Source organism: Pithys albifrons, chromosome 3, assembly GCF_047495875.1.
Source record: "Pithys albifrons albifrons isolate INPA30051 chromosome 3, PitAlb_v1, whole genome shotgun sequence".
Classification (NCBI taxonomy): Eukaryota; Metazoa; Chordata; class Aves; order Passeriformes; family Thamnophilidae; genus Pithys; species Pithys albifrons.
The window spans coordinates 54,820,751-54,845,631 of NC_092460.1; the positions used below are offsets into that span (position 1 = coordinate 54,820,751).

General features: G+C 34.6%; 1 protein-coding gene across 1 annotated transcript in view; it reads right to left on the reverse strand.

Moving 5' to 3' along the window:
• The window catches only part of CFAP54 (cilia and flagella associated protein 54), a 106,680-nt gene that overhangs the window by 40,610 nt on the left and 41,189 nt on the right, over positions 1-24,881 (reverse strand). The window contains exons 27-46 of the mRNA XM_071550080.1: positions 24,570-24,692; positions 22,321-22,458; positions 20,710-20,806; positions 17,764-17,853; positions 16,979-17,105; positions 16,164-16,245; positions 15,063-15,217; positions 13,287-13,505; positions 12,393-12,529; positions 10,506-10,678; positions 9,621-9,848; positions 9,192-9,415; positions 8,960-9,095; positions 7,217-7,331; positions 6,510-6,662; positions 5,854-6,051; positions 4,901-4,988; positions 4,285-4,491; positions 2,668-2,734; positions 750-932 (exon numbers count right to left, since the gene is read on the reverse strand). Coding sequence (XP_071406181.1) covers positions 750-932; positions 2,668-2,734; positions 4,285-4,491; positions 4,901-4,988; positions 5,854-6,051; positions 6,510-6,662; positions 7,217-7,331; positions 8,960-9,095; positions 9,192-9,415; positions 9,621-9,848; positions 10,506-10,678; positions 12,393-12,529; positions 13,287-13,505; positions 15,063-15,217; positions 16,164-16,245; positions 16,979-17,105; positions 17,764-17,853; positions 20,710-20,806; positions 22,321-22,458; positions 24,570-24,692 — 2,940 coding nt within the window. The remainder of the gene's footprint in view (positions 1-749; positions 933-2,667; positions 2,735-4,284; positions 4,492-4,900; positions 4,989-5,853; positions 6,052-6,509; positions 6,663-7,216; positions 7,332-8,959; positions 9,096-9,191; positions 9,416-9,620; positions 9,849-10,505; positions 10,679-12,392; positions 12,530-13,286; positions 13,506-15,062; positions 15,218-16,163; positions 16,246-16,978; positions 17,106-17,763; positions 17,854-20,709; positions 20,807-22,320; positions 22,459-24,569; positions 24,693-24,881) is intronic.

The following is a 24,881-nucleotide window of genomic DNA, read 5'->3' on the forward strand; positions in this document are numbered from 1 at the left end:
TACCTCTTAACCTGTTTTTACTCTCCTGCTGCCAGCTATTCAATTTTTCACCCTTCCCTGGCACTGGCTCTGCTACTTGCAGGACCTTGCCGTAAGTGCATTCGGCTCATTAAAGTAGGAGGAAACTATCTGCTTTTTCTGATAGAAAGTTTTCTGTCATGCTTGGAGTTGATTTATAGAGGTATGTAATGCCTAACATGAAATTCTGTTAGAGCATACAAGATTAAACTAGAACAAAGAGAGAATTGCACCTTTTTCAGTCCTAGTAAGCAATTCAATCTATTTATTCTAACGCAGCTTTGAAAGAAGTTAGATTCAAGTGAAAATGGTCAGACATTAAAAGGAGGAAATAAGAACACAATCAACATAAGAGGGAAGCTGTAAAAACACTCCACAGAGAAGAATAACAGAACATGAGTAGGAAAAAGGCAGATGGGAGTTTTATTTGCTGAATACGAAAGTAAAATTATTGAAAGCACTCTGGACATGCTGCATTTAAGGTAATTCTGAGTACAGTGTATTTTAAATTGTATATAATAGATTTTCTCTAAAATCCCTAAGCTAAGTGAACCATGTGTTGTCATCTTCTGGAATAAACAAGTTCTAAAACTTGTACACCTTGCTCTCTCTCAGTGCCACTTAACTACACAGGTATTTTCCTAGAGGTTCTGAGGTACAAGTACACACACAGAGAAAAGTAAGACTCAGTGTCTTAAAATTCACTGCCACAGTATAAAAACAATACTTACTATTAAATTTTGTTTTGCACAATGTAGTTCAAACATAAGGAAATCCAGACTTGCAACTACAGTAGAGATATCAGCTCTGTAGCGATCAGAGAACAGGTCAATACCAGGAATAAGCATATTTGCTTCATAGTGTACAAAGTCACAGTCAGATGTTGGATGTGGAAGAGAAGCTCTAAACAGGGTCTGAAAGTAAAAATAAGGAACTATTTGTGAAGAGATTTACAGGTATTAGTGAAACCCTATGAACTCTAACTCATAAATGACTCCATAAATGAAACTCCATCGATGCCTCAAGTATCCAGCTGTTTCTAGACAAAACCATGAAAAATCTTTTTAGAAAAAATGCTTTTGTGTGAACTTCATGGAGAAAAAAAACAGGCTGCAAATACAGTAAGGACGGTATCTCTCCCACCATTTCTTGGAGAGTTGCTGACTGTAAGGTCAATTAAAAAAGCTAATTCCATTCTAGTTCCAGCTTTAACTAGGTCAGCTAGTGCAGCTTATCAGCTACTGCAGCTTAAATCATATAACTAAAAAAAATTATGAAAGTTAAGGAAATCATTTAAATGTTTCTCCTTTAAAATGGAGGAGTGCTCACATTGTATCTGATGTTGGATATTCTTTTCCAATAGTGTTTATTTTAGCATAGTTAGCAATAATATGCTAGAGAAATTTTCATTTACATACTAAGATTTGAGATATTAAAAAGCCTAAAGCATATACCAGAGGTGGAATTTATATAAGGTTATAAAAACATTCCAATTCAAGTTAAAAACTACGGGCTTGAACTTCGCAAGGTACAAAGACAATAATTGATTATATTTTTCAAGACAATCACCGTGTAAGCTGCTCCTATCCCAATTAATATCGGACCCACTTCAGTCAAGTCACAATTATTTCTGCCATTACACAACTGGAACAAATGCTTACTACTATTTCTGTCAAAAGGAGGAGTCACCATTGTTCAGCTTTGCAACTGTTCAGCAATTACAAAGCAAGAAGTTAGTAAAAATTCTCCTTTACCTTTGTTTCTTCAATTTCTTCTCCCTTTGGTGAACTTAATGAGATTTTAAATGTAACCTAACACAGGTCACAGAATTACAATCATGGCACAAAATATTAGAAAGCAGCATTTCTTGGGTTTGGAGGAAGATGGATAACTTCCTGAAGCTGCACTGGGATGAGTAATCATTGATCCCAGTAGAATATGACTGGCAGAACACTTGTAGTTCTTTTTCCTATACTGCTTTTATTACCAGTATCTTAAAACTTCAATTTAAAAGTATATTGAAATGTTTTCTTTCTCTATATTTGTTTCTAAAAGTTTGAAAACTTAATTTAATGATCATAATTTCTTTGTAGGTGAAACTGGATCATTTTTACAATCCTCTACTTTTAGAGCAAACTTCTTATAAGTTGAGATTTTAGTATTAAAAACTAATATCTTTCAGTGCTAAAAAATATTCAAAAATTTCATTTTCTAAAGAGTCTGTGCTCTTAGTTGAAAATGTAAGGCAATCTGTGAAGACTCTACAGATCTGAAAGAGAGCATTCTGCTGTTGCCGATGACATCCAGCTCTTCCCGAGCAGAATAATTCAAGAGAAGAAAAACATATTTAACTGTCAAATATTTTAGTCATCTTTTCAGTATTTCATTATTTCCCTGAGACACTAGCCTCCTATTGAAGTGGTAATTTTTAAGCTGTAATACAGGAATAATGTTAAAAAACAAAGAATAAAAACATCATATCTAACACACATAAATTCTCAACTACCTTTGATCTCCATTTTCTCCTTTACAATCAAAATGAAAAGAGAAATGTTTTAACAGAGGGTCATTGAGATTAAAGTTTTAGAAGCAATACATCAGCCTCATGAATTTGAACTGAAAATACATTCTGTAATAATAAATACATACCTTAAAAAGTATAGCAGAAAAATAGCAGTATTTTGTTCTCAGTCTCATCTGTGATGTTGTTATATACCTAAAGTACAACAAATAATAAGAAATATGAATGCACCCATAAATATAAATCACTGAAATTCTTTTTTTTAAGTCTAATGTAATAATGATACTAACACAATCTAGATGATTTCCCTACTGGAAAACAGCTGCCTGTTCTGTAGATAGGGGCTCAGCTGTGTCATGAAAAGAAAGAAGCATTTGACCAAGGACATACCTAAGCAAAAGGGAGTTATCAAGATTCTCTTTAAAGAAGAGAACTAGGCAACTAAAGTGAAAAATTCATCTCATACAAAACTAAAAAGATAAAGCAGGTTAAGTAACTAACACCTTCAAGTGTATTTCTTTCCATGAAGGAAGCCTAAGATAAGGAGCACATGTGAATTTTCACATGGTAGGTGTCAAGCTAAATTTAGTGACTCCCACACCTATTGGAGCTTTAAGCCATCCTGGTAACAGGGTGCTCCTCTGATCTACAATATTAGAAATCTTTAATATTAGAATACTTTAATCTGTGTTTTACATCTTGCAACTAAGTTGCTGTAGAAAGAGCAACTCTAGGGAAAGATGTTGAACAGTCCAAGTCAGATCAGAAGACAAAAGAACGACCTGAGGGAGAAACCAGAAGCATAGTTCCTTCCAAACCCCACCAGGATTTGAAATGCACATATTAACGGCAAAGGGATAGAATACAGTGCAGCAAATAGATGCCACAAACACCTGTAAAAGCAGCTAGGGATTGGGTCTTGCCTAACTGGACCTCAGATTGAACTACAGCTCAGAATTAGAACAGCTGTGGTTTACAATCAATTTTAACTCACTCCTTTTCCTTTGGGATGCTAATTCTGAGGTGGCAATGCTATTTAATCCTGAAATACCAATGATAATACTTTCAAAGCTATCTTGGTTTACAGATATTTTACTGTGCTATTAATATGATCTGCTCCACAGGTAAGGCAGTTTAGGCAGTTTACTGGGCTCAAGTTCTGACCTTTCATGGTGATAATGTTTCTAAGGTCATTTAAAGCTGTCCTGGATATTTCCAGATTTTATATTTTGTATGATACATTCAGGAACAGCACAGAATTGCATCCATAGTGGTTTACCAGCAGTCAAGAAGTACTGGATGGAAATATTTATTGATGGTAATTCAAATTTCATTTAGTTCTAATTCACCAGGAAACTAGTACTTTAGGCAGTAAATCTGCCCTCAAGATATATTAATATTTAATATGTGCGATGGCTTAGGAGATGTGATATTTTGATTGAAAATGAATATTACTGTAAAACCCTATATAAAATGACTTTTTATCATTTTGTTTTATTTCAATGGTCTCTCCATATAATATACAGCTGCAGTTATGATCAAAGATGAGCACTCAAGAAAAGGGAACAAACAACATTCTCCAAAAGAGCAACTTTTGTCCTGAAAGGAAAAATTCCTCTGCTTTTGACAGGTCCTTTTTATATCAACTCTTTATCGTTTTTTAATTAATTTCAAGTTGCCTAATGTCCTGGAGGAGCAATTTCTTTAAAATACAAAAGAAATACACATATATATAAGATACTTACTGAGCTATCTTAGCCATTAAGACAGCTGCATGTAAACATCCCCAAGCACCAGCCTGAGAAAGAAATTTGTGACTCATATCAGTCCATCTTCCAACTACAAAGCAGTCTGTAGCATCTTTTGGTAAACCTAATTCTTGCCAGTTGTTAAGAGCATCAGCAATGTTGAGTGTTTCATCAAGGGCTTGACACCAATATTTAAAAGCAGCTCTGTAACATAAAAAACATCATGCTGCTGACATTTTCCAAAGTGGAAGATAAGACTCACTTCATTTTTCCTTTATTGCCTGAAATATAAATAATTCTGATTTGGTCAAAAACTTAAATACAGTTTCTACAGCACAAAACTGATACCATTCCTGGCCAACAGACTTACTGGAACTCAAATGATCAAGCAATAGCTACTACTTCTAAAAAACACAGAGATACATTAAGTAAGTAAGAAAAATAAACAATGCCTAGGAAAAAAAGCCTCTCAAAATATACCTAATAGTGAGTTAGAAGAAAGAAGTTATAAGGACTTGAGGATAGCACAAGAACATAAAAGACTGTTGAGGGGTACAGGACTGCCAATTGAGTAAAATGAAACAGTGCACTTTTTAACACAGTAAACGCATACCTTCTGTTTCCAGCATAAAAATGAAGATTTCCAAGTTCATGTAGAGCCTGTACCTTGAGGTCTCTCTGATTATTAATTTCAAGGATTCCTGTTAATTATTTTAATCAATTAAAAAAATATTGTCATATCATTAAACCAGTTATTGAATCTTGAACAAATTTTGCTTGAGTAGACATGAATTCCCATGTCACTCAATGCATGAATATTTTTTAAAATTTATTTGACTTGTATATTTTATGTTTAAATGCACCATTTCTTATTTCTACTAACTTTGAAAACCAGAGTAGGTTGTATTCATGGACCTAATTTTTGTAGTTTTGTGTTTTCAGACCTCTCAAATTTGGGAGACAAACTGCAAAGCAGGTCATTCATCCTGCTACACAACACTATCTGCATACAGCACAGTAGCACTCTCACAGCCTCCTTTTTTTAATCCCTTACTTCAAATAAAACCACTTAGAGCATGTGTTTACCTGGTACACTTGACCTGTTTTGCCATACAGCAAAAATAGGTACCAGTGAGGAGCTATAACTGTATGAGTGAAGTCATAATAAAATGTAAGATGGAAGCCAAGTAACTGTCTCATATTCAAATGCACAGAATCTGAAAAATCTGTTTGCTAGCAAAAAAACTGTCATGGAATTAAAACTAATCTGCTTAACATTATATCAAATTCTGAATTGGAGATTAATCAGTATAACACCACTGAAGGAACGCATTTTCATAACTTGAGATAATTGTAGAGATTATGGACCAACTAGTTGCTAGTTTAGCATCTAATTCAGATTTCCTCAATCAACGGGAAAAAGTGCTGTGTATTCCTGCAAACCAGTTTTCAGACAGTTACAGCTGTCTGACAGAAGAAAATAACAGTACAATAAGCATATATAAACACAGATAGGCAGAATGTTATAACTGCTTAGCTGTAAGCAGAAATTTATGAAAAAATTACCTATTGTTTGTTCATAGGAAGAGACAATTACTGAAAGTTGTGACTGTGGTATTGGTTTACTCTCAACCATACTGGAGAAATTAAATTTTTCTTGAGAAAAGTCACATGGTGTTGGTAGAAATATCAGTTCAGCTCCCACACTAAATTTCAGCCTTTTCTTTGAAGAGATGTGACTACTGATTGCTCTTCCAGCACTTTCTAGATCAAAAAAGTGATTTATATGATCAGTTTGGAAAGTTATTATTTCTAACACCACAAATATTACCACACCACATTAGTCAAACAAATGTACAATTCCAGAGTACCTTATTTTCATTTGGTTCCCTATGCTATAATTCTGTCTGTGTGTCTCCTGATTAAACTTCTTGGACATAATTCACTGGCAGTGTAATCAAATGAAAACACGTGCTCTGCTAGTGAAAATAAAATTTGGGAAGATCTGCCAGAGGTATGGCTGCAGATAGATAAGTGACACAGCAGCATGAAAATAAAATCAGGCTTAGAGCTTGTGCTTACAGAACTTCATATTCTATGCTTTTTCTAGTTGTCAATAACAACTAAAACTTACATTTAGAAAAATCTGTTCCTTTCACCCTTTACTATTTTAAATGCATGTATGCTTTATTAAGTGAGAAACACTTCCATGAATAACTCACCTTGTGTGTGTGCAAGAAATAATGAAAGTAGTTTTCTGCTGTGTCTCAGTGCTCTGCTGTGATGTTTAGATTTTTGTAGAGTTTCTCTAAAGCATCTCAGTGTATCATTCACATCAAGAGGCACACAAACCAGGGCTTTTGCCTGACTGTCATCTAAAAGGAATTAATAGTTATGGGAACAATTTTGTAATACATAAATATTTTTAGTAAATCACCCTGTAAACCATATATGAACAATTTCACACCCTCAAAACTAAAGTATATTAAAATTGTCACCTTTGTTTCCTGTTGACTTATGAATTAAACCAGATTATCAATCACCAGAAACACTGATTCTATTGGTAACAGTGCTGGTTCACACTAACTTCTGGGTATATTGCTGGATACCCAACATTATCAACAGAAAACTGGACCCAGACCACCAACCTCATTCACATACCGTAGTTTACCTGGCATTGGGATGACAACTGCTTTTCTCTGCTTTCTGGCACAGTCTGAATACATTTTGAAAGATCGTGACAACATTACTATCAATCCAAAATATCAAGAGCAATCATTTGAAAAGCTGAGTTTATATTGAAAGAAACATTATAGGAGCAGTGGAAGAACTACAATAAAGATGGGGGGGGGATTTTAAAAATACAGTATGAAACAAAGAAAAGAGTCTGGGAGAAAAGAGAACACACAATACTGAAATGTGCTCTGACCTGTAGAATCATTTTTCATCTCAGGATAGAAAAAGGATCCAGGAAAAATCCCTCCACTGGCTGAATGGGTAACAGGCAGCTGTAATTTGTGCCCTATGTAATTCCTGCAACTCATCTAAAACGCAAGATTTATTTGATGATAATTGGATAATATTCAGAAAAATCAATGTTTGGTGCTTAAAGTTAAGTATCTAAATAGTCATATGACAAAATAAAAAGAGGACTAATTAACAAGGACACCACTGACACATAACTATTCCTTTTGTCAGTAAGGGGTGAAATATTCACACCACCTAAAAATTGGATGTAAGTGTTTCCAAGTTATGGAACTTAATTCATATCTTATTTGGTATTTGCCAAAATCATGAGCGACTCCTTGATATTCAGCAAATAGCCACATTTCTTTCTCCAGATGAATGCATGCTTGTGACTAAGTGTGCCTAAAGGTCATGCTGCCTTTAAAACACAGTGTAAAGCTGCATAGGGGTATACAAAATAGCTCTAAGCAAGTAACAGAAGTCTAAACCTGTTAAAGAAGAAAACTTCTACATTTCTATAAAGGACTACTCCAGAAAAGACTTTTCATTTTGCTAATATAGTTACATCACTTCAAAAGCAGAAGAAAATTTGGAGCTATTTCTAGACTGCCTGACTGGCACTGCATTACAAAATGTAGCTATCACGTCCAAATTTCTAAATTGATGATGTCATTTTTGAACAATCCTTATTCCTATTAACCATCACTAGTCTTTATTCTGTAAGTTGTCTTTCAAAGTCACGATTACTTTTCCACATTGCTCAGTTATTGGCAGTATGTGCTCGTTTGCCATGGTGCCCTTTTTAAGACAAAGGACTGTGCTCAGAATAGCAGGGCCTGGAAGAAGTCAGCATGAAACAGCCTTACAGAGAGACAAAACAGAGCACCTCAGCTGCTCTTTATGTGCCAGGAGAGACTCCAAAGTCCTTACAAGCCCTGGGCACCACTGTGCAGTCTCTAGGCAAGGCAGTGGCTCCTGAATCCCATGTCCATTTTCAGAACAAACCTGTGTGGTATTCCAAATCCCAGCTTCCCCTCCTCTCCTTCATATCCTGTCTTTATATTAGTAATAGAAACATTAAAAATAGCCACAGTGCGACTGATTTTAGCAAACATCTTAAAAACAAACTACATTTTAAAAAACCCAGGAAAATTCTAATTTCTAGTAGCCAAGTGGATAAAAAATTTCCAAATGGCATCGTTAACTAAATATACAGAGCCATGGCTTTTAATGAGGGGAATTTGCTGGGCACCCTAATGGATTTTTTCTTGGTGATTAAGTTTTTTATTGGCATTGTCAGTGTTTGGGTTAACTCAACTGTATTATTTTTGTTCTTAGGAGCAGGGTTCCAATGCAGAAACAAAACAATCTTTGTATTTCATTTTAATTACTCACAAAGATTGTGAAATATTGAATAAATATTTTCATATTAAAAGAGCGCCATTAAGATTACCATGAAATTAGATTTAGGCTCATAGACTGGGTATGTTATGCTTGGTAAAAGTGTTCTCCGGGTCATCTGCTGCTCTTTGAATTATGTCATATAAGTATTTTCATGCACTTCAACCAATTATGTTCATTAATTTATTATAATTGACTATTTTTGACCATTATGAGACAACATATTAATCTAATCACTGAAAGTGCTTCTTCATATTTAGTTCACATTAAGATTTAGTGCCCCAAAAAGAAATGCGTGTTTCACCTTATGTGCATCATCAGACAGGTTTTTTATGAAAGGAGATTCATGACTGTCGGGGCCTCTGATTTGTTGTATCCTTTCCATCAGCTGCCTCTGAGCATACACCAGTAGTGGGCTCACTTGTTCTGTGTACCTTTCACTGGAAAAAAGCAAAGTATAGTAATTAAGCAAAGTAATGGTATATTTAACTACATAATTAAGGGTTTTAGTTTTTATTGGAGTTGATGTAACTTACTGTGTAAATATATTAAATTGTACAGTTATGTGTACCAGTGCTTCCCACTTCTTCATTTGATACAACAATTCTATTGTTTTAAGAATCAGATTACATATCCATCTCAAGTCAACCACATTCACATCATCCAGGGGAGGCTGTGGATGAAGACTAGAACCACCATTCTCATCCATAATACCTCCTAAACAACTGGGAATGCAGAAGTCTCCTTCAGGATCCACAATCTACAGTAAAAAAAAAACAAAACCTATGTGTTATTTTCAAGTGGGTTTAGGATAAATCAATTACAAATATTAGAAAGTACTGCAATAATCTAAAAACTTGTTACAGAGAATAACTTAGAGATATCAGAATACATTGCAAGAAAAACTACCTCTAGTAAAGATGTGATAATAAAGAGTATAATGTTTTAATAAAAACAATTTCTACCTTAAGAGAACTGCTTGCTTGTAGTTCAGTTATCATATCAATGATCATGTCTGATGCCAAATAAAACGGCAACCAGATGGTCTTCCTAAGAAAATCCCAGGTAATCGGAAATATATCCGTAAGGGAATGTGAATGGTTAGCAATCAATTGTAATTCTAGAGTATAGTTCCAAAGTTCTCGACAAGCATTTTGAAGCAATGTCCAGTGGCCACCACGGTGAGCAAGAACCTATGTATATAACAGAATTAAAACATAATAAACAAAATATAACTATACTTTGGAAATGCAAAAATTCAAAGCTTCATTCTCTTAGTGCAAATTTAGGCATAAGTAATCTTCAGAATTACAGTCTAAGCATTATAGAACCTCAAGTTTTAAATTTCATAGAAGTACTAATTTATAATTGAATTTAATTCTTGGTTTTGTTGTAAGAATAGGAAATAAAAATTAATTCACAACACCTACACGTGTTTTTACTTAGGTTTAGAAGAGTTTATGGAAAGAATAGTTAGTCTGCATGTCCTTTCAATCAGTTTTTTCTGTTTATAGTCTGACATTCACTAAGACCTGTAAAGGGAAAGGTAAGTCTGCAAGTATTTTCAGAAAAATTTAACAAATGTTACAGGAAAGTTACAAAGATGAAATGAAAAATAGAACCATTACGTAAATAATTGTACATTTGATAGAAACATTCATTATGATAGGTGACACGGCTGACATTTCGTATATTGCACTCAGATATTTTTCAGAAGATGTGAAGTTGTTACCTCTACCCAGTGAAATTTTACTTGAAGTTTATGAAATTTGGGGGTTTTAATGTAGAAAGTAGTAAGTCTTCTAGAGCAACACTTAGCAATAAATATTTAATAAGAAATCATATCTTACCACCGCTTTTCTTAAATGCAAGAATATTTCTGTAAAATGCTTCAATACAATGGTATTTGACTGAAATTGGTTCTGTTCTTTGGAGAAAGGGGATACGGATATTTTTGAATCTTTCGGTTTTTGAGTTCGAGGAGTTTGACTCTCTTTAATTTTGTGCTTAGATTTATCTGTACCTGAAAAGTAAAAGTTCACTAGTTAAAAACGAGTTCAAGTTCTAAAAAAATCCCACAAAAACCCACAAAAAAACCCCAAGCAATTAGTCAGTTAGTGGCAGCTAAATACTACTGAAGTGTTGGGAAATGCCAGTGTTAAGGTTATCATATTTGTAAGGTTATGATATTTAAAATATAAGATGCTTTTACTTAAGCATTGGGAGAAGCAGGGATAAAAATAAGTTTGAGCAAAATAATAAGAGGTACCAAATAGTTTTCAGCCTCAAAGCCAGAACACAACTCTCACAGAAGTTAAGTTTTAGGCAAGAAATCACTTAGCAAGCTCCCAAGAATCTTTCTGAAACAGAGGTTTCTTAAAAGATGTTAGGAAGAAAGGAAGATTTGTGACAAATTCTGTGGTATGTGTAGAATTGCTTCATTATTTTACTCAATAACAAATATCCCCCATGGGGGAACACAAAAGTTCATGGTAGTAGAACTGAACTACAGGTTTCAGGCAGAAGCTGAATTTCAAGCTCTGTAGTATCTGAACTACATGGCAAACTATACACATTATGCAGTTCTTTTATTCAGAACTGTTGTTAAGGCTAGGAGATAGCAAACAGAACTTCTATCAGGTTTCAGCAACGTTCAGTGACTTGTAAGCATCAACACAAAACTAGAAAAAGTTTAACTAAAAGTAGGATGTTGCAAAGAGAACCAGTGAATTCAAGTGCTAGGCTTTTGTTCCACCTCCTTGGAAAAGGCAAAGAGGACAGTTGATTCTACCTGAAGAAGTCCTACATGGAATGACAGGAGAATTTTGATCTTTACAGCTGTGGCAAGAATGTGTCCCTGAATTGCTATTGAAAAAGCCAGGCTTGTGATTTCTTCTTGAATTTATGAGGCCTAGGAAGATTACTTTTGTGTTGACCTGTACATTATCACTAATGTCTGAGGAAATCAAGGTCCTACATTTCACAATTACCCACAAACAGGAGCCTTTTGGCTCCTGTTGGAACCTCATAGGATGTAATTGAAAATAGCTGGAATAATAAAACAGTCAAATGTGAAAGACAAAATAATTGAAATGAAAGTGGTTGAAAATAAAAAACTGGTCCTGGGGTATCTTCTTGACACAGAAAACACAGGGGATCAAGCAGTGGAGAAGGAAAACTAAATTCTACTTAAAATTTGAAAGATAATAATAAACTTCAGACTATTATTTTAAGAATTACTTACAAAATAAACCAGGAAATTACTGACCTGATAGGAAATGTAAAGGAAACTACAGACCAATTACAAACCTCAGAAAGGGAAACAAATTATTAATGCATTCAGAATAATCTGGAATATTATCAATCTAATAGGTCTAGGTAGTGTGGTACCTGAAGAGCTAAAGCTAGTATCATTAATTTTTTAGAACCTACAAACTTGTTACTGAAGTATAGGATAAAGAATAACCACTTGATAAAATGTAACATTTATCAATACAATTATAAATGCTCAGATTTATTAGACATGTCCCATAATTGACTATGACTTTTGTTTTACTAGGTATGCCAAAAAATTACAGAGGACAACCAAAATTTAGAAACATCTTCTTTTAACTTGGCATGACTGTTTTTCCAAAGGTGATGTGGAGAACTAATGATAGGGGCCAAAACTGAAATTAAGAGAAAGAAAAAGTTAAGTGGAAATGAATTTCAGTTGTGTGTCCAACAAAAGTTCTTACCAGTCTGGGTTTTGGTAATTTCTGACTGTTCAAGGGGGGGAGGAGTTGATTTTCTCACATTACTCTCTATGGCTTCTCTCACTATCACAGTGCCAGAATTGTTTAATGAGAATATCTCAGGATCCAAAATATTGTAACTGCAGAATGGGGAAAGAAGAACAAAAAAAACACCTCAGACACAATATCAAAAAGAATTCAAAATACACAGAATTCAGTTTCTCAGAATTGATTACTTTTCAGCAGCTTCAGGAATCAGAAATAACAAATGACAGTCAAAAGTAATAAGGAACCAAAAAATAACACAGTATAATATATTTCAAAGCTGTCATCTGACCGATCAAGTGAGTAACCAAAAATGTGCGTGATGTCCACATGATGGACAGCAAAACTTGTTACACAGTATGTATGTATGGCTGGACTTTGTGAACAAGATTTGGGCAGGGCTCTCCCCATGTGGGTGCGCCCTTCCAGCCTGCACAGTGGATTGTTTAGGTGAGGCACAGCATGCGCAGAACTGGCCCCACCATTTAAGTCGCAAGGTACATTTGCCATGGCCGAGCGAGCTCGGACAGTGACAGTGAAGTCCTCGGGACTGTCACAGCACCCGGTACTAACCGGGGCTGACTCTGCTGAGAATCCGAGATCTGACAGGATGGGATGGCAGAGAGGCATTGAACTGCCAGGGGACGGTCCCCACTGAAACTCGAACTCGGGACCTTGGGATTCAGAGTCCGGAGTGCTCTCCTTTACACCACAGGACTGTCCCCCTGTTACAGCCAAACTGTTCATATGGCAAACTTACTGATGATACTGTAATTCAGATCTGTCTACACTAACAGCAATAACACAATAACCTATATTAGTAGCAACAACTGATAAAGCAGTAAGATATACCTCTCCAGATGCTGTGAACCACAAATTCCAATATTATATTGTTCTTCCAGGTTCTTTTTAAATAAATGGTAGTGTGCAACTGCCAGATAGATATTCATCTGAGACCTCCAGGGCATCTCTTCAAGACATATGTGACGGAACCTCCTTCGCTTTATGTAACCACCCAGCAGTAACACTAAGGTACAATGAGCTGCTTTTTGCAACTTTTCCTTGCCTTTCCTATACCAAAACATAGGAAGTAGCAAAAAATGAAATTGTTTTCCTAAAGTTCTAGAAAAGGAAATTATGGTAAAGATACACAAATGTATCCCATTGCAAATCCACAGACTTATGTTAACTTTGAAGCATATGACATTTCTAGCAAAATTTTTGCTTTAGTCAGAAAAAGCAATTGTGCTTTTCACCTTTAAGTGCACTTAATACACATTAAATCCTATTTTACAGTTTTTCAACTTGCATGATATCTGTCCTAGTACTTAAGAAATTTTAGCTTTGTGTTTGACGTTATTTGTACCTGAATCATCCAAACAGATTATAGAAAATATAATGTGCTCCAGACAGTCTGTTTAGGATATGGAGGGTCTACTATTATTCTATGAATTTGGATAATTCTTTTTCTTGCTTTGCTTTGGTAGCCAATAATCCTCAGTGTGACAAAAACAAAGTATTTCAAGTTTGGATGCCTAGTTTTGATTTCCAGCCATCATTTTTTTATATTTCTCTGCCAGATCAAACAATTCTGTATTATCTCACCCACATAGATTGCTATATTTAAACAAAATCACATTTTTTCTTTTTTTTTTTTTTTAATAAACTGTAAACTGATCCCTTTATTTTTTTCTGACTTTTTTCCACCTTTAAAATGTGGGCAGAAGAGTATACCATGTACAATTATGATTTTATTATACAGCATTACTATTACGTAAAATACAAAAGAGTAGCTGAAAAAGCAAAACACCCAGGACAAGTTTAACATCTCCAGTTCTGCTAAAAGTCATGAAAATAATTTTAAGTAAGATGGGGTTCTTTCTATTGAGGGGGAAAAATGGATGGTTTAGGTGAATATTTAGAAGATTATATTGAAGATATTTTAGGTTATTTAAAACACTTCCAGAATCAGTTACGTGATTGCTTATATGCAAATTTTCTACTTAATGGTGACCAAAACACCATATTCTTTTAGGTCAGAAGGTAGTCTTTTTAACAATATATATGAATGCCTACTAAAAAAAAGAGGTGAATGAATATTTGTTTGTTTTTATCAGGAAAAAGTTTTACAAAAGCTGCAGAACAGATAGTCCAAAAAGAGTAGCACAAATATGACAAAAAGTATCCTGAATCTACCTGAACATCTTTTTAGTAGATTTGTGTCAGGTAAGCTCCCCAACACAGTTTGAAAAGCATTATAATACACAGATTAATATAACTTTTCCACCTTGATGAATCAACATGCTAACACAACTGAAATATAATCTTTGATTATTAATACAAAGACTTGAAAATATTCAACAACTATTTTCTGAAACAGAAATGAGACAAATTCTGTTTTCTTGAGTGGAAACCAATTTTCTACTAAACTAAATCAGAAAAATTACAAGACTCTGTAGAAATTCATCCCATTGAGATATATCTATATATATATATAGAGAGAGAGAGAGAGATACAGATATAGATATTATATATATATACATACATACACACACACTTATTTGTAAAGCAAATTTCAGACAAAATATTTTATTTCCATATATGAACCTGACAACTCTGTTCATTTACCTCTGTGCTTCTGATGAACTCATTATATCTGAATTTTTCTTTAAAAACTCTCTAAGAGTCTGTTCTTTTCTAGCAGGAGGCTTCGAAGGTTTCTTCAAAGGTGATGTCTTGGGTTTCTTCAAAGGTGAGGTTTCCATTCCATTTAAAAAACAAATCTTCCATGAAAATCTTAGCTATATTTCAAACACTTATTTATACCCACATTATCAATTACTTGAGGCATACACCAGTTTGGCTTATGCAGGAACAGAAAAGAACATTAAAAAAAAAATCTGGAATTGGTTGTCAAAATAAGACTGAAAAAAAATACTTAAAAATTCCAGAAAGCTTCACATTTTTCTGGAATGTACATGTCAAATGTGGGACATGAAGAAGCCAGCCAGGTCCCCAGATAACAGTATTTTCATTGCAAAAATAATGACAGTTCTTTTCTTCTTATTATAAATTATTATTATTTATTATTATAAATAGTAACACCTTGTAATGCAAAAACTGAGAGAGAAAAATCCTCTCCCTAATCTATCCAGATGCTACCAGCATTAAAACATTACTACATGGTTATGAGGGAGAAAAGTCTTCCTCCAAAACAATACAAATCTATTAAGATTATTCTTACCTTCCAACAAAACCAATAATTTATTTTAAATTAATTCCGAACAAAAAGCCATTACAGTGCAGTTAGAGTATCTGCACAAGGAGTTAACCATGAACATCTACTCTTGAAAAAGTGTCAGTACAACATATTGTTCAAAAAGGCTTCAGCTCCCTTAATGTGAGGGTACCCAAGGCATTTCCTATTACCCTAATGCTTTTTTAAAGGGAGCTGAGGAAAGGAAGGAAAGTTTACACTGATTTTTTTAATGTATTACTCTGACCCATCTCAAATTCTCACAATTGGTCTTTCAGATGAAGCCCATGCCAACTTTTCTTACTGCTTTTAGGAATGCAGAGGTGAGCTGGGACTAGAGTTTGTATCCCACATTTAGCAGTTTTGCATGTCTCTAGTTGAGGTTTTAATGAGACAATTTTTAAACATTTATTTTTGTGCTTATGGTATTAATGCCCAGTAAAAACACATGACTCCTTAAAAATAAAACTCACTTTCTCAACTCCCTGTTGCAGAGGGAGAGAACGTGCTTCTTCTGTGGAAATTCCATTACTGCATAGGAAGGTGTCATTCCTCCTGACAAACAAATATTCTTAAATCATCATCATCCTAATCATCAAGTTAAACTCCTTTCATAATTAAACATTATCTTTGAGAACACATAGAGCACATGCAATTCCTATTTCATTGGAAGTTTTAAATTCAGTAGATTTTGTTTCCTTAATTCCCTTCAGAAAAATAGGAAGTGCTCACTTTCAAGGTTTCTCACAGAAATCTGAATTATAAGTAACACCTATCTCACCTTTGTAGCTCCTAGTAAAACAAAACAGTTTGCTACACTACCCAAATTATACTACAAATTCTGCAAAGACTTCTTCATAAAATATGTATATCCTCTTCATTGACTGTTTTCCATTCAGGTTTTAGAAATACTGGTGTGCATTTTTTAAAAAGTTGAAGTTCTTTGAGATCCTTTTAGGTGAGTGTCTAAAATTTGGTTCCACTTATCTTTTCAGTACAGAAAATTTTTTTGACACTATAGGTTGGCCCTGATCAGTTTGCTTTTGATTTAACCCAGCATACTTCTTTAATGGCAAATGGCCTTATTATTATGTCTCTATGTATAGTCAGGTCACAACAAGGTATTTACTGTACCTATATAATCCTCTGTGTTCATGGAACTTCTGCACACTAGAAGTCATGGAAATTACTACAGATGGGTCTTCTACCAGGTATAACTTATAGTTTCTGCTCTAACTTTGGTGATCCTAAGTAGTGGGGTTTTGCTGCTATTATAACAGAGATCTACCTTTTCAAGTAATCTTGCACATTGTCTGCCCATTCCAGAACGCACTCAAACTTCTCTTCATTCAGGACTTTGTGCAAAAGTTGAACAAAGAACTCAAGAAAACGTGATTGATTTCTGAATTTAATCACTGCAATAAAGTAACAGATAACACAGGTTTTGTACCTATGCTGTAACAGGATTGCAAACTCAGCTACAATTACGGCTAAGTCTTAATGCACATTTTATATCATGTTACATGATGATAAAGAAAAGGTATGCTGATACTAAAATCAGAGGTACACAGTAGGAGTTGCTAAACACTTCTTATGGTTGGGCATCCAGAATCACAAGCTCACTCTCTTTACACTTCTAGAATGACAAACATTCTAGAGATAGAGACTTGTGTGAATTCCTCTTCCAGTAAAATAATTAAATATGGAAGTGGGGTATCTCAATTTAAACAGAACATTCCACACAAACAGAATCGTTGAAAACTTCACACAATTTTTTTTTTTACAAAAAATTAGCTCATTTCTAAGGCGACTAGAAAATAAATATCATTCAATTTAGAATATTAGCATTTTACGTACTTAGCATCAAATCCAAAATAATTTGTTGCATACACTGCCATATTTTACTATATTAAGAACTTTTTATAGGTATGTTTCACTTGATTTTGTTTATTTGAGAACAAAATTAAGATAACATTTCCAAGATCTTATTTCAAGCAAGAACAAGACAGCCTTACTGACAACTTTCTGAAGTAAAGATGCCTTTACAATTAAAATGAACACCAATTATCCTACCTTCTTGATAAGCACGGTCTGATTTCCAACATGAGATTACAGGGTAAAGGAACAAAGGATATTCCTGTCCTGTAAGCCCTTGTCCAGGAGCTAGATCAATAAACAAATCAAAACCATTATGATAAGCAGTGATACCGTGTAATAGAAACTCTACTAGAAACCGTAACTGAAGACTAGAAAAATCTTTTTAGCACAGAGTTTGCTTTTAAATCTCTCACTGTCATCCAGAGACAAATTCAAATGCTTGCTCTTTGCTTCTAACATAAGTAGCTGTGCAACTTGAAAAACGAAGAGCTTATAGATGTGACCGATGAACTTCCAGCTACTAGGCTAACAAGGAGAATGTCTACAGTTCACCAGAACAAAGATCCATGAAAGTCATATGTGAAGGATAATGTACAGAAAAGACATGTCAAAAATGTATTTAAGGCTATACAGTATGAACTGATCATACAATGCTACTAGTGATTAGTGCTTACATATGTGGTCCTCATATGGATAGTGTAAGTAGGCAAAGAATTTTTTTCTTAATCTAAGTATTTACATAAATATATAAAAATGTATTTATATCTTATAATTAACATATTTTATATAAGTGTAAATAATATATACAATGCGTAGATATAAATACTATGCATATATATAGGACAATAACTTGGATTCAATTTTCTGAGAGTTAAACACAACTGCATTACCAGCTGATGAGCACTAGAACAGCGTTACATGTGCTAATTATTATTTTGCCTTAATAAAGGAACATGCCCTACAAATTTTGTGCTTAGGCAAGTCCTGTGGTTGAAAAAAAAATCAGCAAGTCCCTGAGAAAAGCTCTCTGAAACAAGTTGTAGGTAGAGGATCAACAGCTACACCTTCCAGTGACAGCAGTCAGTTTAAGTCTGTTGAATGCAAAGGATGTCTAATTAAATAGGACAGCCAACAGAAAAAGCACACTCTTAAATTTTCGTCTTAGAATAATTCACACCTTTTCTTACTACTCTCTCCTATTTGACAAGTTCAAAAATATATTGCTTCAAATAACCATTTTCACAAAGAATAACTCCTTCCAAAATATTTCAATAGAAAAAAGATTTGAAATTTCAGAATTAAATTATACTGTGCATGAAATATTTTGGTTTTTTCTTCTCTTCAAATAGGCAGAAACAGCTCTTTTCCGTTTTTCTAGTAGACTGTGTTGTTCTACTTCTAAAGATTTCCTGTGACAAGTGTGTTTCCAAAATACTTACAGCAGCATGACCTACAAGTGTGCACATTGTTCTAAACCACTCATACATATTTGTAAGGACAGCTGTAAGCTTTGCATGGCCTCTAAAAAGGCTCCTTCTCAATTTGTATGCTGAAACTTACTGACAAATAAGCTATTTCAGCAACAGAGCAGACTTCAGAGATCAAGCATTTGCCAACTACTGAAAATGTGTTCTTTTCTAACTGATCAATCCATTAATTTAACTTTCTATTAAGCAACAATGGAACAACATTTTGTGAAGTAATCAATGTCATTTTCAATTAACTAACAGAATTCTTTCATTTCATAGCTTGTTCTGCAGGAATACAGGCATCAGTGTCAGCAGCAAAAATGAAGGAACAGTGCAGAGATGAATGGAATTTTTGCATCATTCTTTATCCCACTTATTACAAGAATGCTTTCTCTTCTGAGACAAATGCATATACAAAGATGATGGATGATAACTGGAACTTGAGTCATCAGTGTGGTCCTGCAGCAAAGGCCAGTTGCATCCTGGGCTGGGGGAGAAACAGCACAGCCAGTGCTGTAGTACAAGACACTGACACACTGGAGGAAGTCCAGTGAAGGCCAATCAAGAAGATAAGGAGCTACAGCACATGGCAAAGCAAGAAGAGGATGAGGGAATTTGGTTTATTGAGCCTTAAGAAGGGAAGGCTAAAAGGAACCTACATCTGCCTAATAGTAGGAATGCAGGATGTGGAGACAGACTGTCCTCACTGGTAGCACAATAGGCAATAAAAACAAGCCGGAAATCAGATCATTCCAAACAGATATAAAGAAAACCTTCCTAATCATAAGGGTGGTCAACTATTGAAACAGGTCGCCCATAAAGGTTGAAAAATTTCTTCCTTCAGGTAGATTCAAAACTTGACAAATACCGGAGCAACCTGATCTAATTGGACCTGTTTTGAGAAGGGGTTTGGGATAAATAACTTCCAGAAATGCATTCCAACCTAAAGTATTCTACAATTCTATCCAGGCTCCAAGGAGTACAAGATGCCATGAAAATATAATGGAAAAGAAAAAATCAGTAGTGGCTCTGAGTGGCTCTTTAGTTTTAATCAAATTTTCTTTGTAATATCTACTTGCTAATTCACTTAATTTTAGCAGAATTATTAGCCTGAAAATTCTTATGCCTAATCCAGGCTCTAAGATATTTCAAAGTTCATTCCTGAGTTTAAAGGTAGTTAAATGCAAGTATACATGTAATTACTTCACAAAAAGGAAAATTTCTGTGAGCTTTCTTCAGGAAGCATTTTCTCTCCTAAAATTTTCTGCAGTGGTCATTACTACTAGCACTAGTAGGGTATTAAGACCTTATAAATGTACAGTGGTGTTTGCCACTGCATCTTCTGATTTAGAAAGATAAAGCAAGCCTCCATAACATGGAACCCAATTTACACAGAATTGGAGAACATCCATATTTGCAGAACAGACCATAAATGAACATTCCTTTGAAAAAAGAAATGAGTATTCCAGTGAAAATTATAAAAAAAATAAGATTAAAAGTCATTACACACATCACTACCAGGTACAAATAAGATCACTAAAATTATTTTATTTTTGTTCATTTATCATGGAAGAGATAAGAAATAAAAGTATTTCTTAGGTATATATTTTTACAAGTAAAGCATAGAAAACTCCACAGAAAAAGATATTAAGTGTTTCAAGAGTATACTCACCTGGTTCTGTCAGTCTGAGGAGATCTGATTCAAGAGTGCTTAGATTTTCTGATGCTTTTGCCATTGCAGCTAAATGGGATTCCCGTGAGGAATTGGCCTGAAATATCCAGTACTTTCTTAAGAAAGCTTAGCTTTAACTTAACTAAAACCAGCATGTCAATAGTGAAATTTAGATTAGATCCTGAGACTTCTAAAGCTATATATGATCATTTCACCAATATTCTTTTTAAGTGAAATAAAAATGGTATTCATGATTTTTGAAGTAAAGCATACTTTGTCAAGCAGCCTGTTCAAATATTTTGTTGTCATAGCATGTAGGACTTCCTTAAAAATTTATTTGGTAGAAGAGCAACTACACTTACTCCCTTGAAGATTAATCAAGAATGAATCCTTGCCAGATTTTTGGTTTGACAAAACACACCATTTTCCAGAAAACAATCTTTTTCAGTTTATTTACTGCCTACAGAAATCAAAATCCTTCTGGAAAGAAAGTTTTCTCTTTTTTTCACTTCAGTGAAAATATAATTTTCAGTCAGCCCTCCTTGGCTGAAGATATTGTGTTGTTCCTATGATCTTAGATACTTCCTCTCTTTTGGTATAAACCTGGGAGCAGCTAATACAAACTCAGCAATGAACAATAGAGAAAATTTTGCTCTGGATTCTACCAGTGTTCTACAGAGACTCTTCCCTGTAAGCCAATTTACTTTAATACATCTCCATTTCATGCTCCCACTGCTTCCTTTATTCCTCTCATTTATTCCTACTTTCTTACCTCTTTTTCAAATTTCCTCTCCAGTGAAATCTCTTTAAAGATTATTTTAAGAAAAAACAGAACATTATGGAGAATCAGTATTTTACTCTGATGTGAAGTTGCAGGAAATTCTCACAACCTGCTGCATCTCTTTGTAATTTAAGTACTAAGGTCTTTGAGGCTGAAGGTTCTTCCCTCCTTGAGATATATTTTTCCGTCTACAGAATTCCTAAGATACTCTTTATGTGACCCAGTTTCAAGCAGCTTCTACACAAAGTGAAATGCTACATTTTTACTTTATTTGGGATATTTTTGCTCTTCTTTACTTAAAGAGTTCTTTAATTGTTCTTCTTCTGTCTAATAAAGCATTCCTGGAAACTATATGTGAAGATCAGTTAGGGATGTTTGTATAAATACCTCCAGGAGCCTCTTGGCTCTGACTTGTAATATTGCTGACCCTGCTCCAGTTCAACAAGATGAGCTGCTGTACACACAGCAGTTTACTACTGATCTTAACAAAGATGGTTACAACTAAATAGAAGCCTTTCAGCTGTACTTTGGGAACTTTTACTCTTCAAGGAAACTTTTCTTCCACACAATCACTTCTGAATTGCCCAGAGAGGTTGTGGACTCTCCATCCCTGGAGGTGTTCAAGACCTGGCTGGATGGGGCTTGGAGCAACCTGGTCTAGGGGAAAGTTCCCTGACCATGGCAGGGTAGTTGGAACTAGATAATCTTTAACATCTCTTCCAACCCAAACCATTCTGTGATTCTAAAACAATAAAATTAATAAATTTAGTCTCCAAAACAATAGAATACAGCATTTAGAGAAAGGTAAAAAGCAGAGCATTTACTTTTACTTCTTTGACAGCATGTGTTTCTCCAGTTTTCTTAGCTCCAGAGAGGCAGAGTGAGACTGTTTGTGAGATATCCAACAATTTTTTCCCATAGTTAATGATAATTACTGCAAGTTCATATTCTTTCCATGACCGTAGTACCTATTAAAGAATCATCTGTTATATCTTTTTTTGGTTTACATAACATGTAGGCAATGTTTCATTATTGCCTACTTATAAATGTCAAAATGCATGAATATTAAACATAGAAGTTAATTACTCCATACTCAAGGTTTTTTTAATTAAAAAAATCAAAACTATAGCCCTGTAAAATAATCGGAATTGCAGATATGTTATCTATGTGTTCTACTTCTGCTTAGCCTATCCCTCAGAGAATAGAAAGATTTAACCAGAAGTACCTATTGCTATGATTGACACTTCCCCTGTTCTCAGGCAGTACTGCTATCAAAGGACATAAAGGGTAACTAAACAATCTCCATTTACCTCTCTGGTATCAAGGGCATATTTTAAAATCCCAACTGTATTAATGAAAAAGTGGTGACATTTATTTTAAAATATGAAATTTATAAATTAACAGTATAGGGAATGTTTTTAGATGGCTTTATTTTCTTTAGATAGAGCTCTAAAGGCCCAAGTGCTTCCCTACTGTATGCAAGACAACTTCATGTAAGGTAGTTTGCCTTTGCGATACTAAGTAATAAGTATATATATTTCCTTAGGATAAATACAGTACATGACCTGACTGTAATTCAAAAGAAAATCATATACCATGGTTTAATCAAAGCATTTGCAATTTACTCATTCTGCTTGCTATTCTGCATGCCATTCTGTTGAAATGCTATCCTTAAGGAAAAAACGATGAGCAATATAAGTGACAGTCACTTAGCTGAGGAATTCAACAACAAACAATCATGGTTTCAAGGTTCCTAACAGGCTTTATTTGCCTTGATAGCATCCACCTGGGCCCTGCCAGTGTGGGGCCAGGAGCTCCCTCTCAGCTCAAGTCTACACCTTAAGTCCCTGCCAGCTCCTGTGTGGCAGCAATGCTAGTCTCCAGCTTGGGCCAAGCCATGCCTGGGCCTGACAATGGATCCCCTGGCCTGGACACCTGACCCACAGACCAACTTCTTAGCTTTATCTCAGACTGTTTGCATCATGACAAACCAGCCTGCTAGGCTATTTCTGACCCTAGCTACACTTACCAGACCTTATCCTGACCTGTGGACTAACTTTCCAGCTTCAGTTCTGACCTGCCTCATCGCCACAAACTCATCTGATAATCTCCTGATTGAACCTGACTACCAGGTGCTGCCCTGCCAACCATGGCATTGTCCTTGGCTCCTGGTCTCACAGCCATGAAATACTTGATTCATACAAAGAAAATGACAACAATAACACTTAAGAAACTCATCTTCATAGAAGGAGGGCAAACTGAGTCTTCTTGAAGAGCATTTTTAGGGTTACTTGATACTGATCTGGTCTGGTGAGGTGACCACAGAGATTCAGCTCCTATAAAGACTGGGGTGAGGAATTACCAACTCAGGGGAATAATCCCTCAAACTCTTAGCCACAGCTCAGCTCAGCTCAGTATGAGCTCTTGGTTGAGGTGTACCCAAAGTTAGAGGAAAGATGTCTTTTTCAGTGTCATATATTTATGATGGCAAGTAATTTAACTGTAGCATGTCTCAATACCTAAGGAAAAAAATTCAGTACCACCTTTCTCCTTATCTCACTAAACAGATTATCTGAATCATAAATGTCATCTAAAAATATATATTATGGTTGAAAGTCAAGGTGTTTATATTTCTACCAGCATGTGAGAAAAAAATAATATAAAGTCTCCTGTATCTCATTAGCAAATAAATCAGATATGTTAATCTGATTTAAAACTACAAATATGGCTTATTTGCAGTAAGAAATCTTTTAAACTTCTATATTACATAGAGGCCTCACTGAAAATAGTACTACCTTAAACATAAAAATACACACAATGATATAAAATATAGATTTAATGTCATGGACTAACAGAGTCTATTTTCTGAACAAATGAATATTAAAAAATGAAAATGTCATTAATATATAAAATGCACTGATATAAACCTACTAATAAATATTTTTATACCTTTACTATTTTCAAATGCTGTTTCTCTAAGATATCGTTCTGAAGGCCAGCTTACTAAGTCTCTTTTTTTGCTCTAAAGGACAAGGCTATATCTCAAATTAAGCTCTAAGCACAATAATACATTTCATACCTTTGCTGTATAAAAAGAAGTACAAGCTATCATATGCTGAATACTCTCATAACATTCTGCCTGTCTCCTCTGCAAAACAGCACTTGGAATTTCTTGGAGGACAGCCAAGCACTTAATGAGAATCTGTAAATACAAGGGTTAAAACAAAGTTTGGAATCTGCACCACACTTAGTTCACACATATCCCTGTATAGCCTATTGTATTGAGGGTAAACTTTAAACATACTTTGAAATCTAATGCATAGAATGAAACATTAGCTCTACAAGTGCAAATAATATTTCCACTTAATTTAATGGTGTCAAGATTTCAACC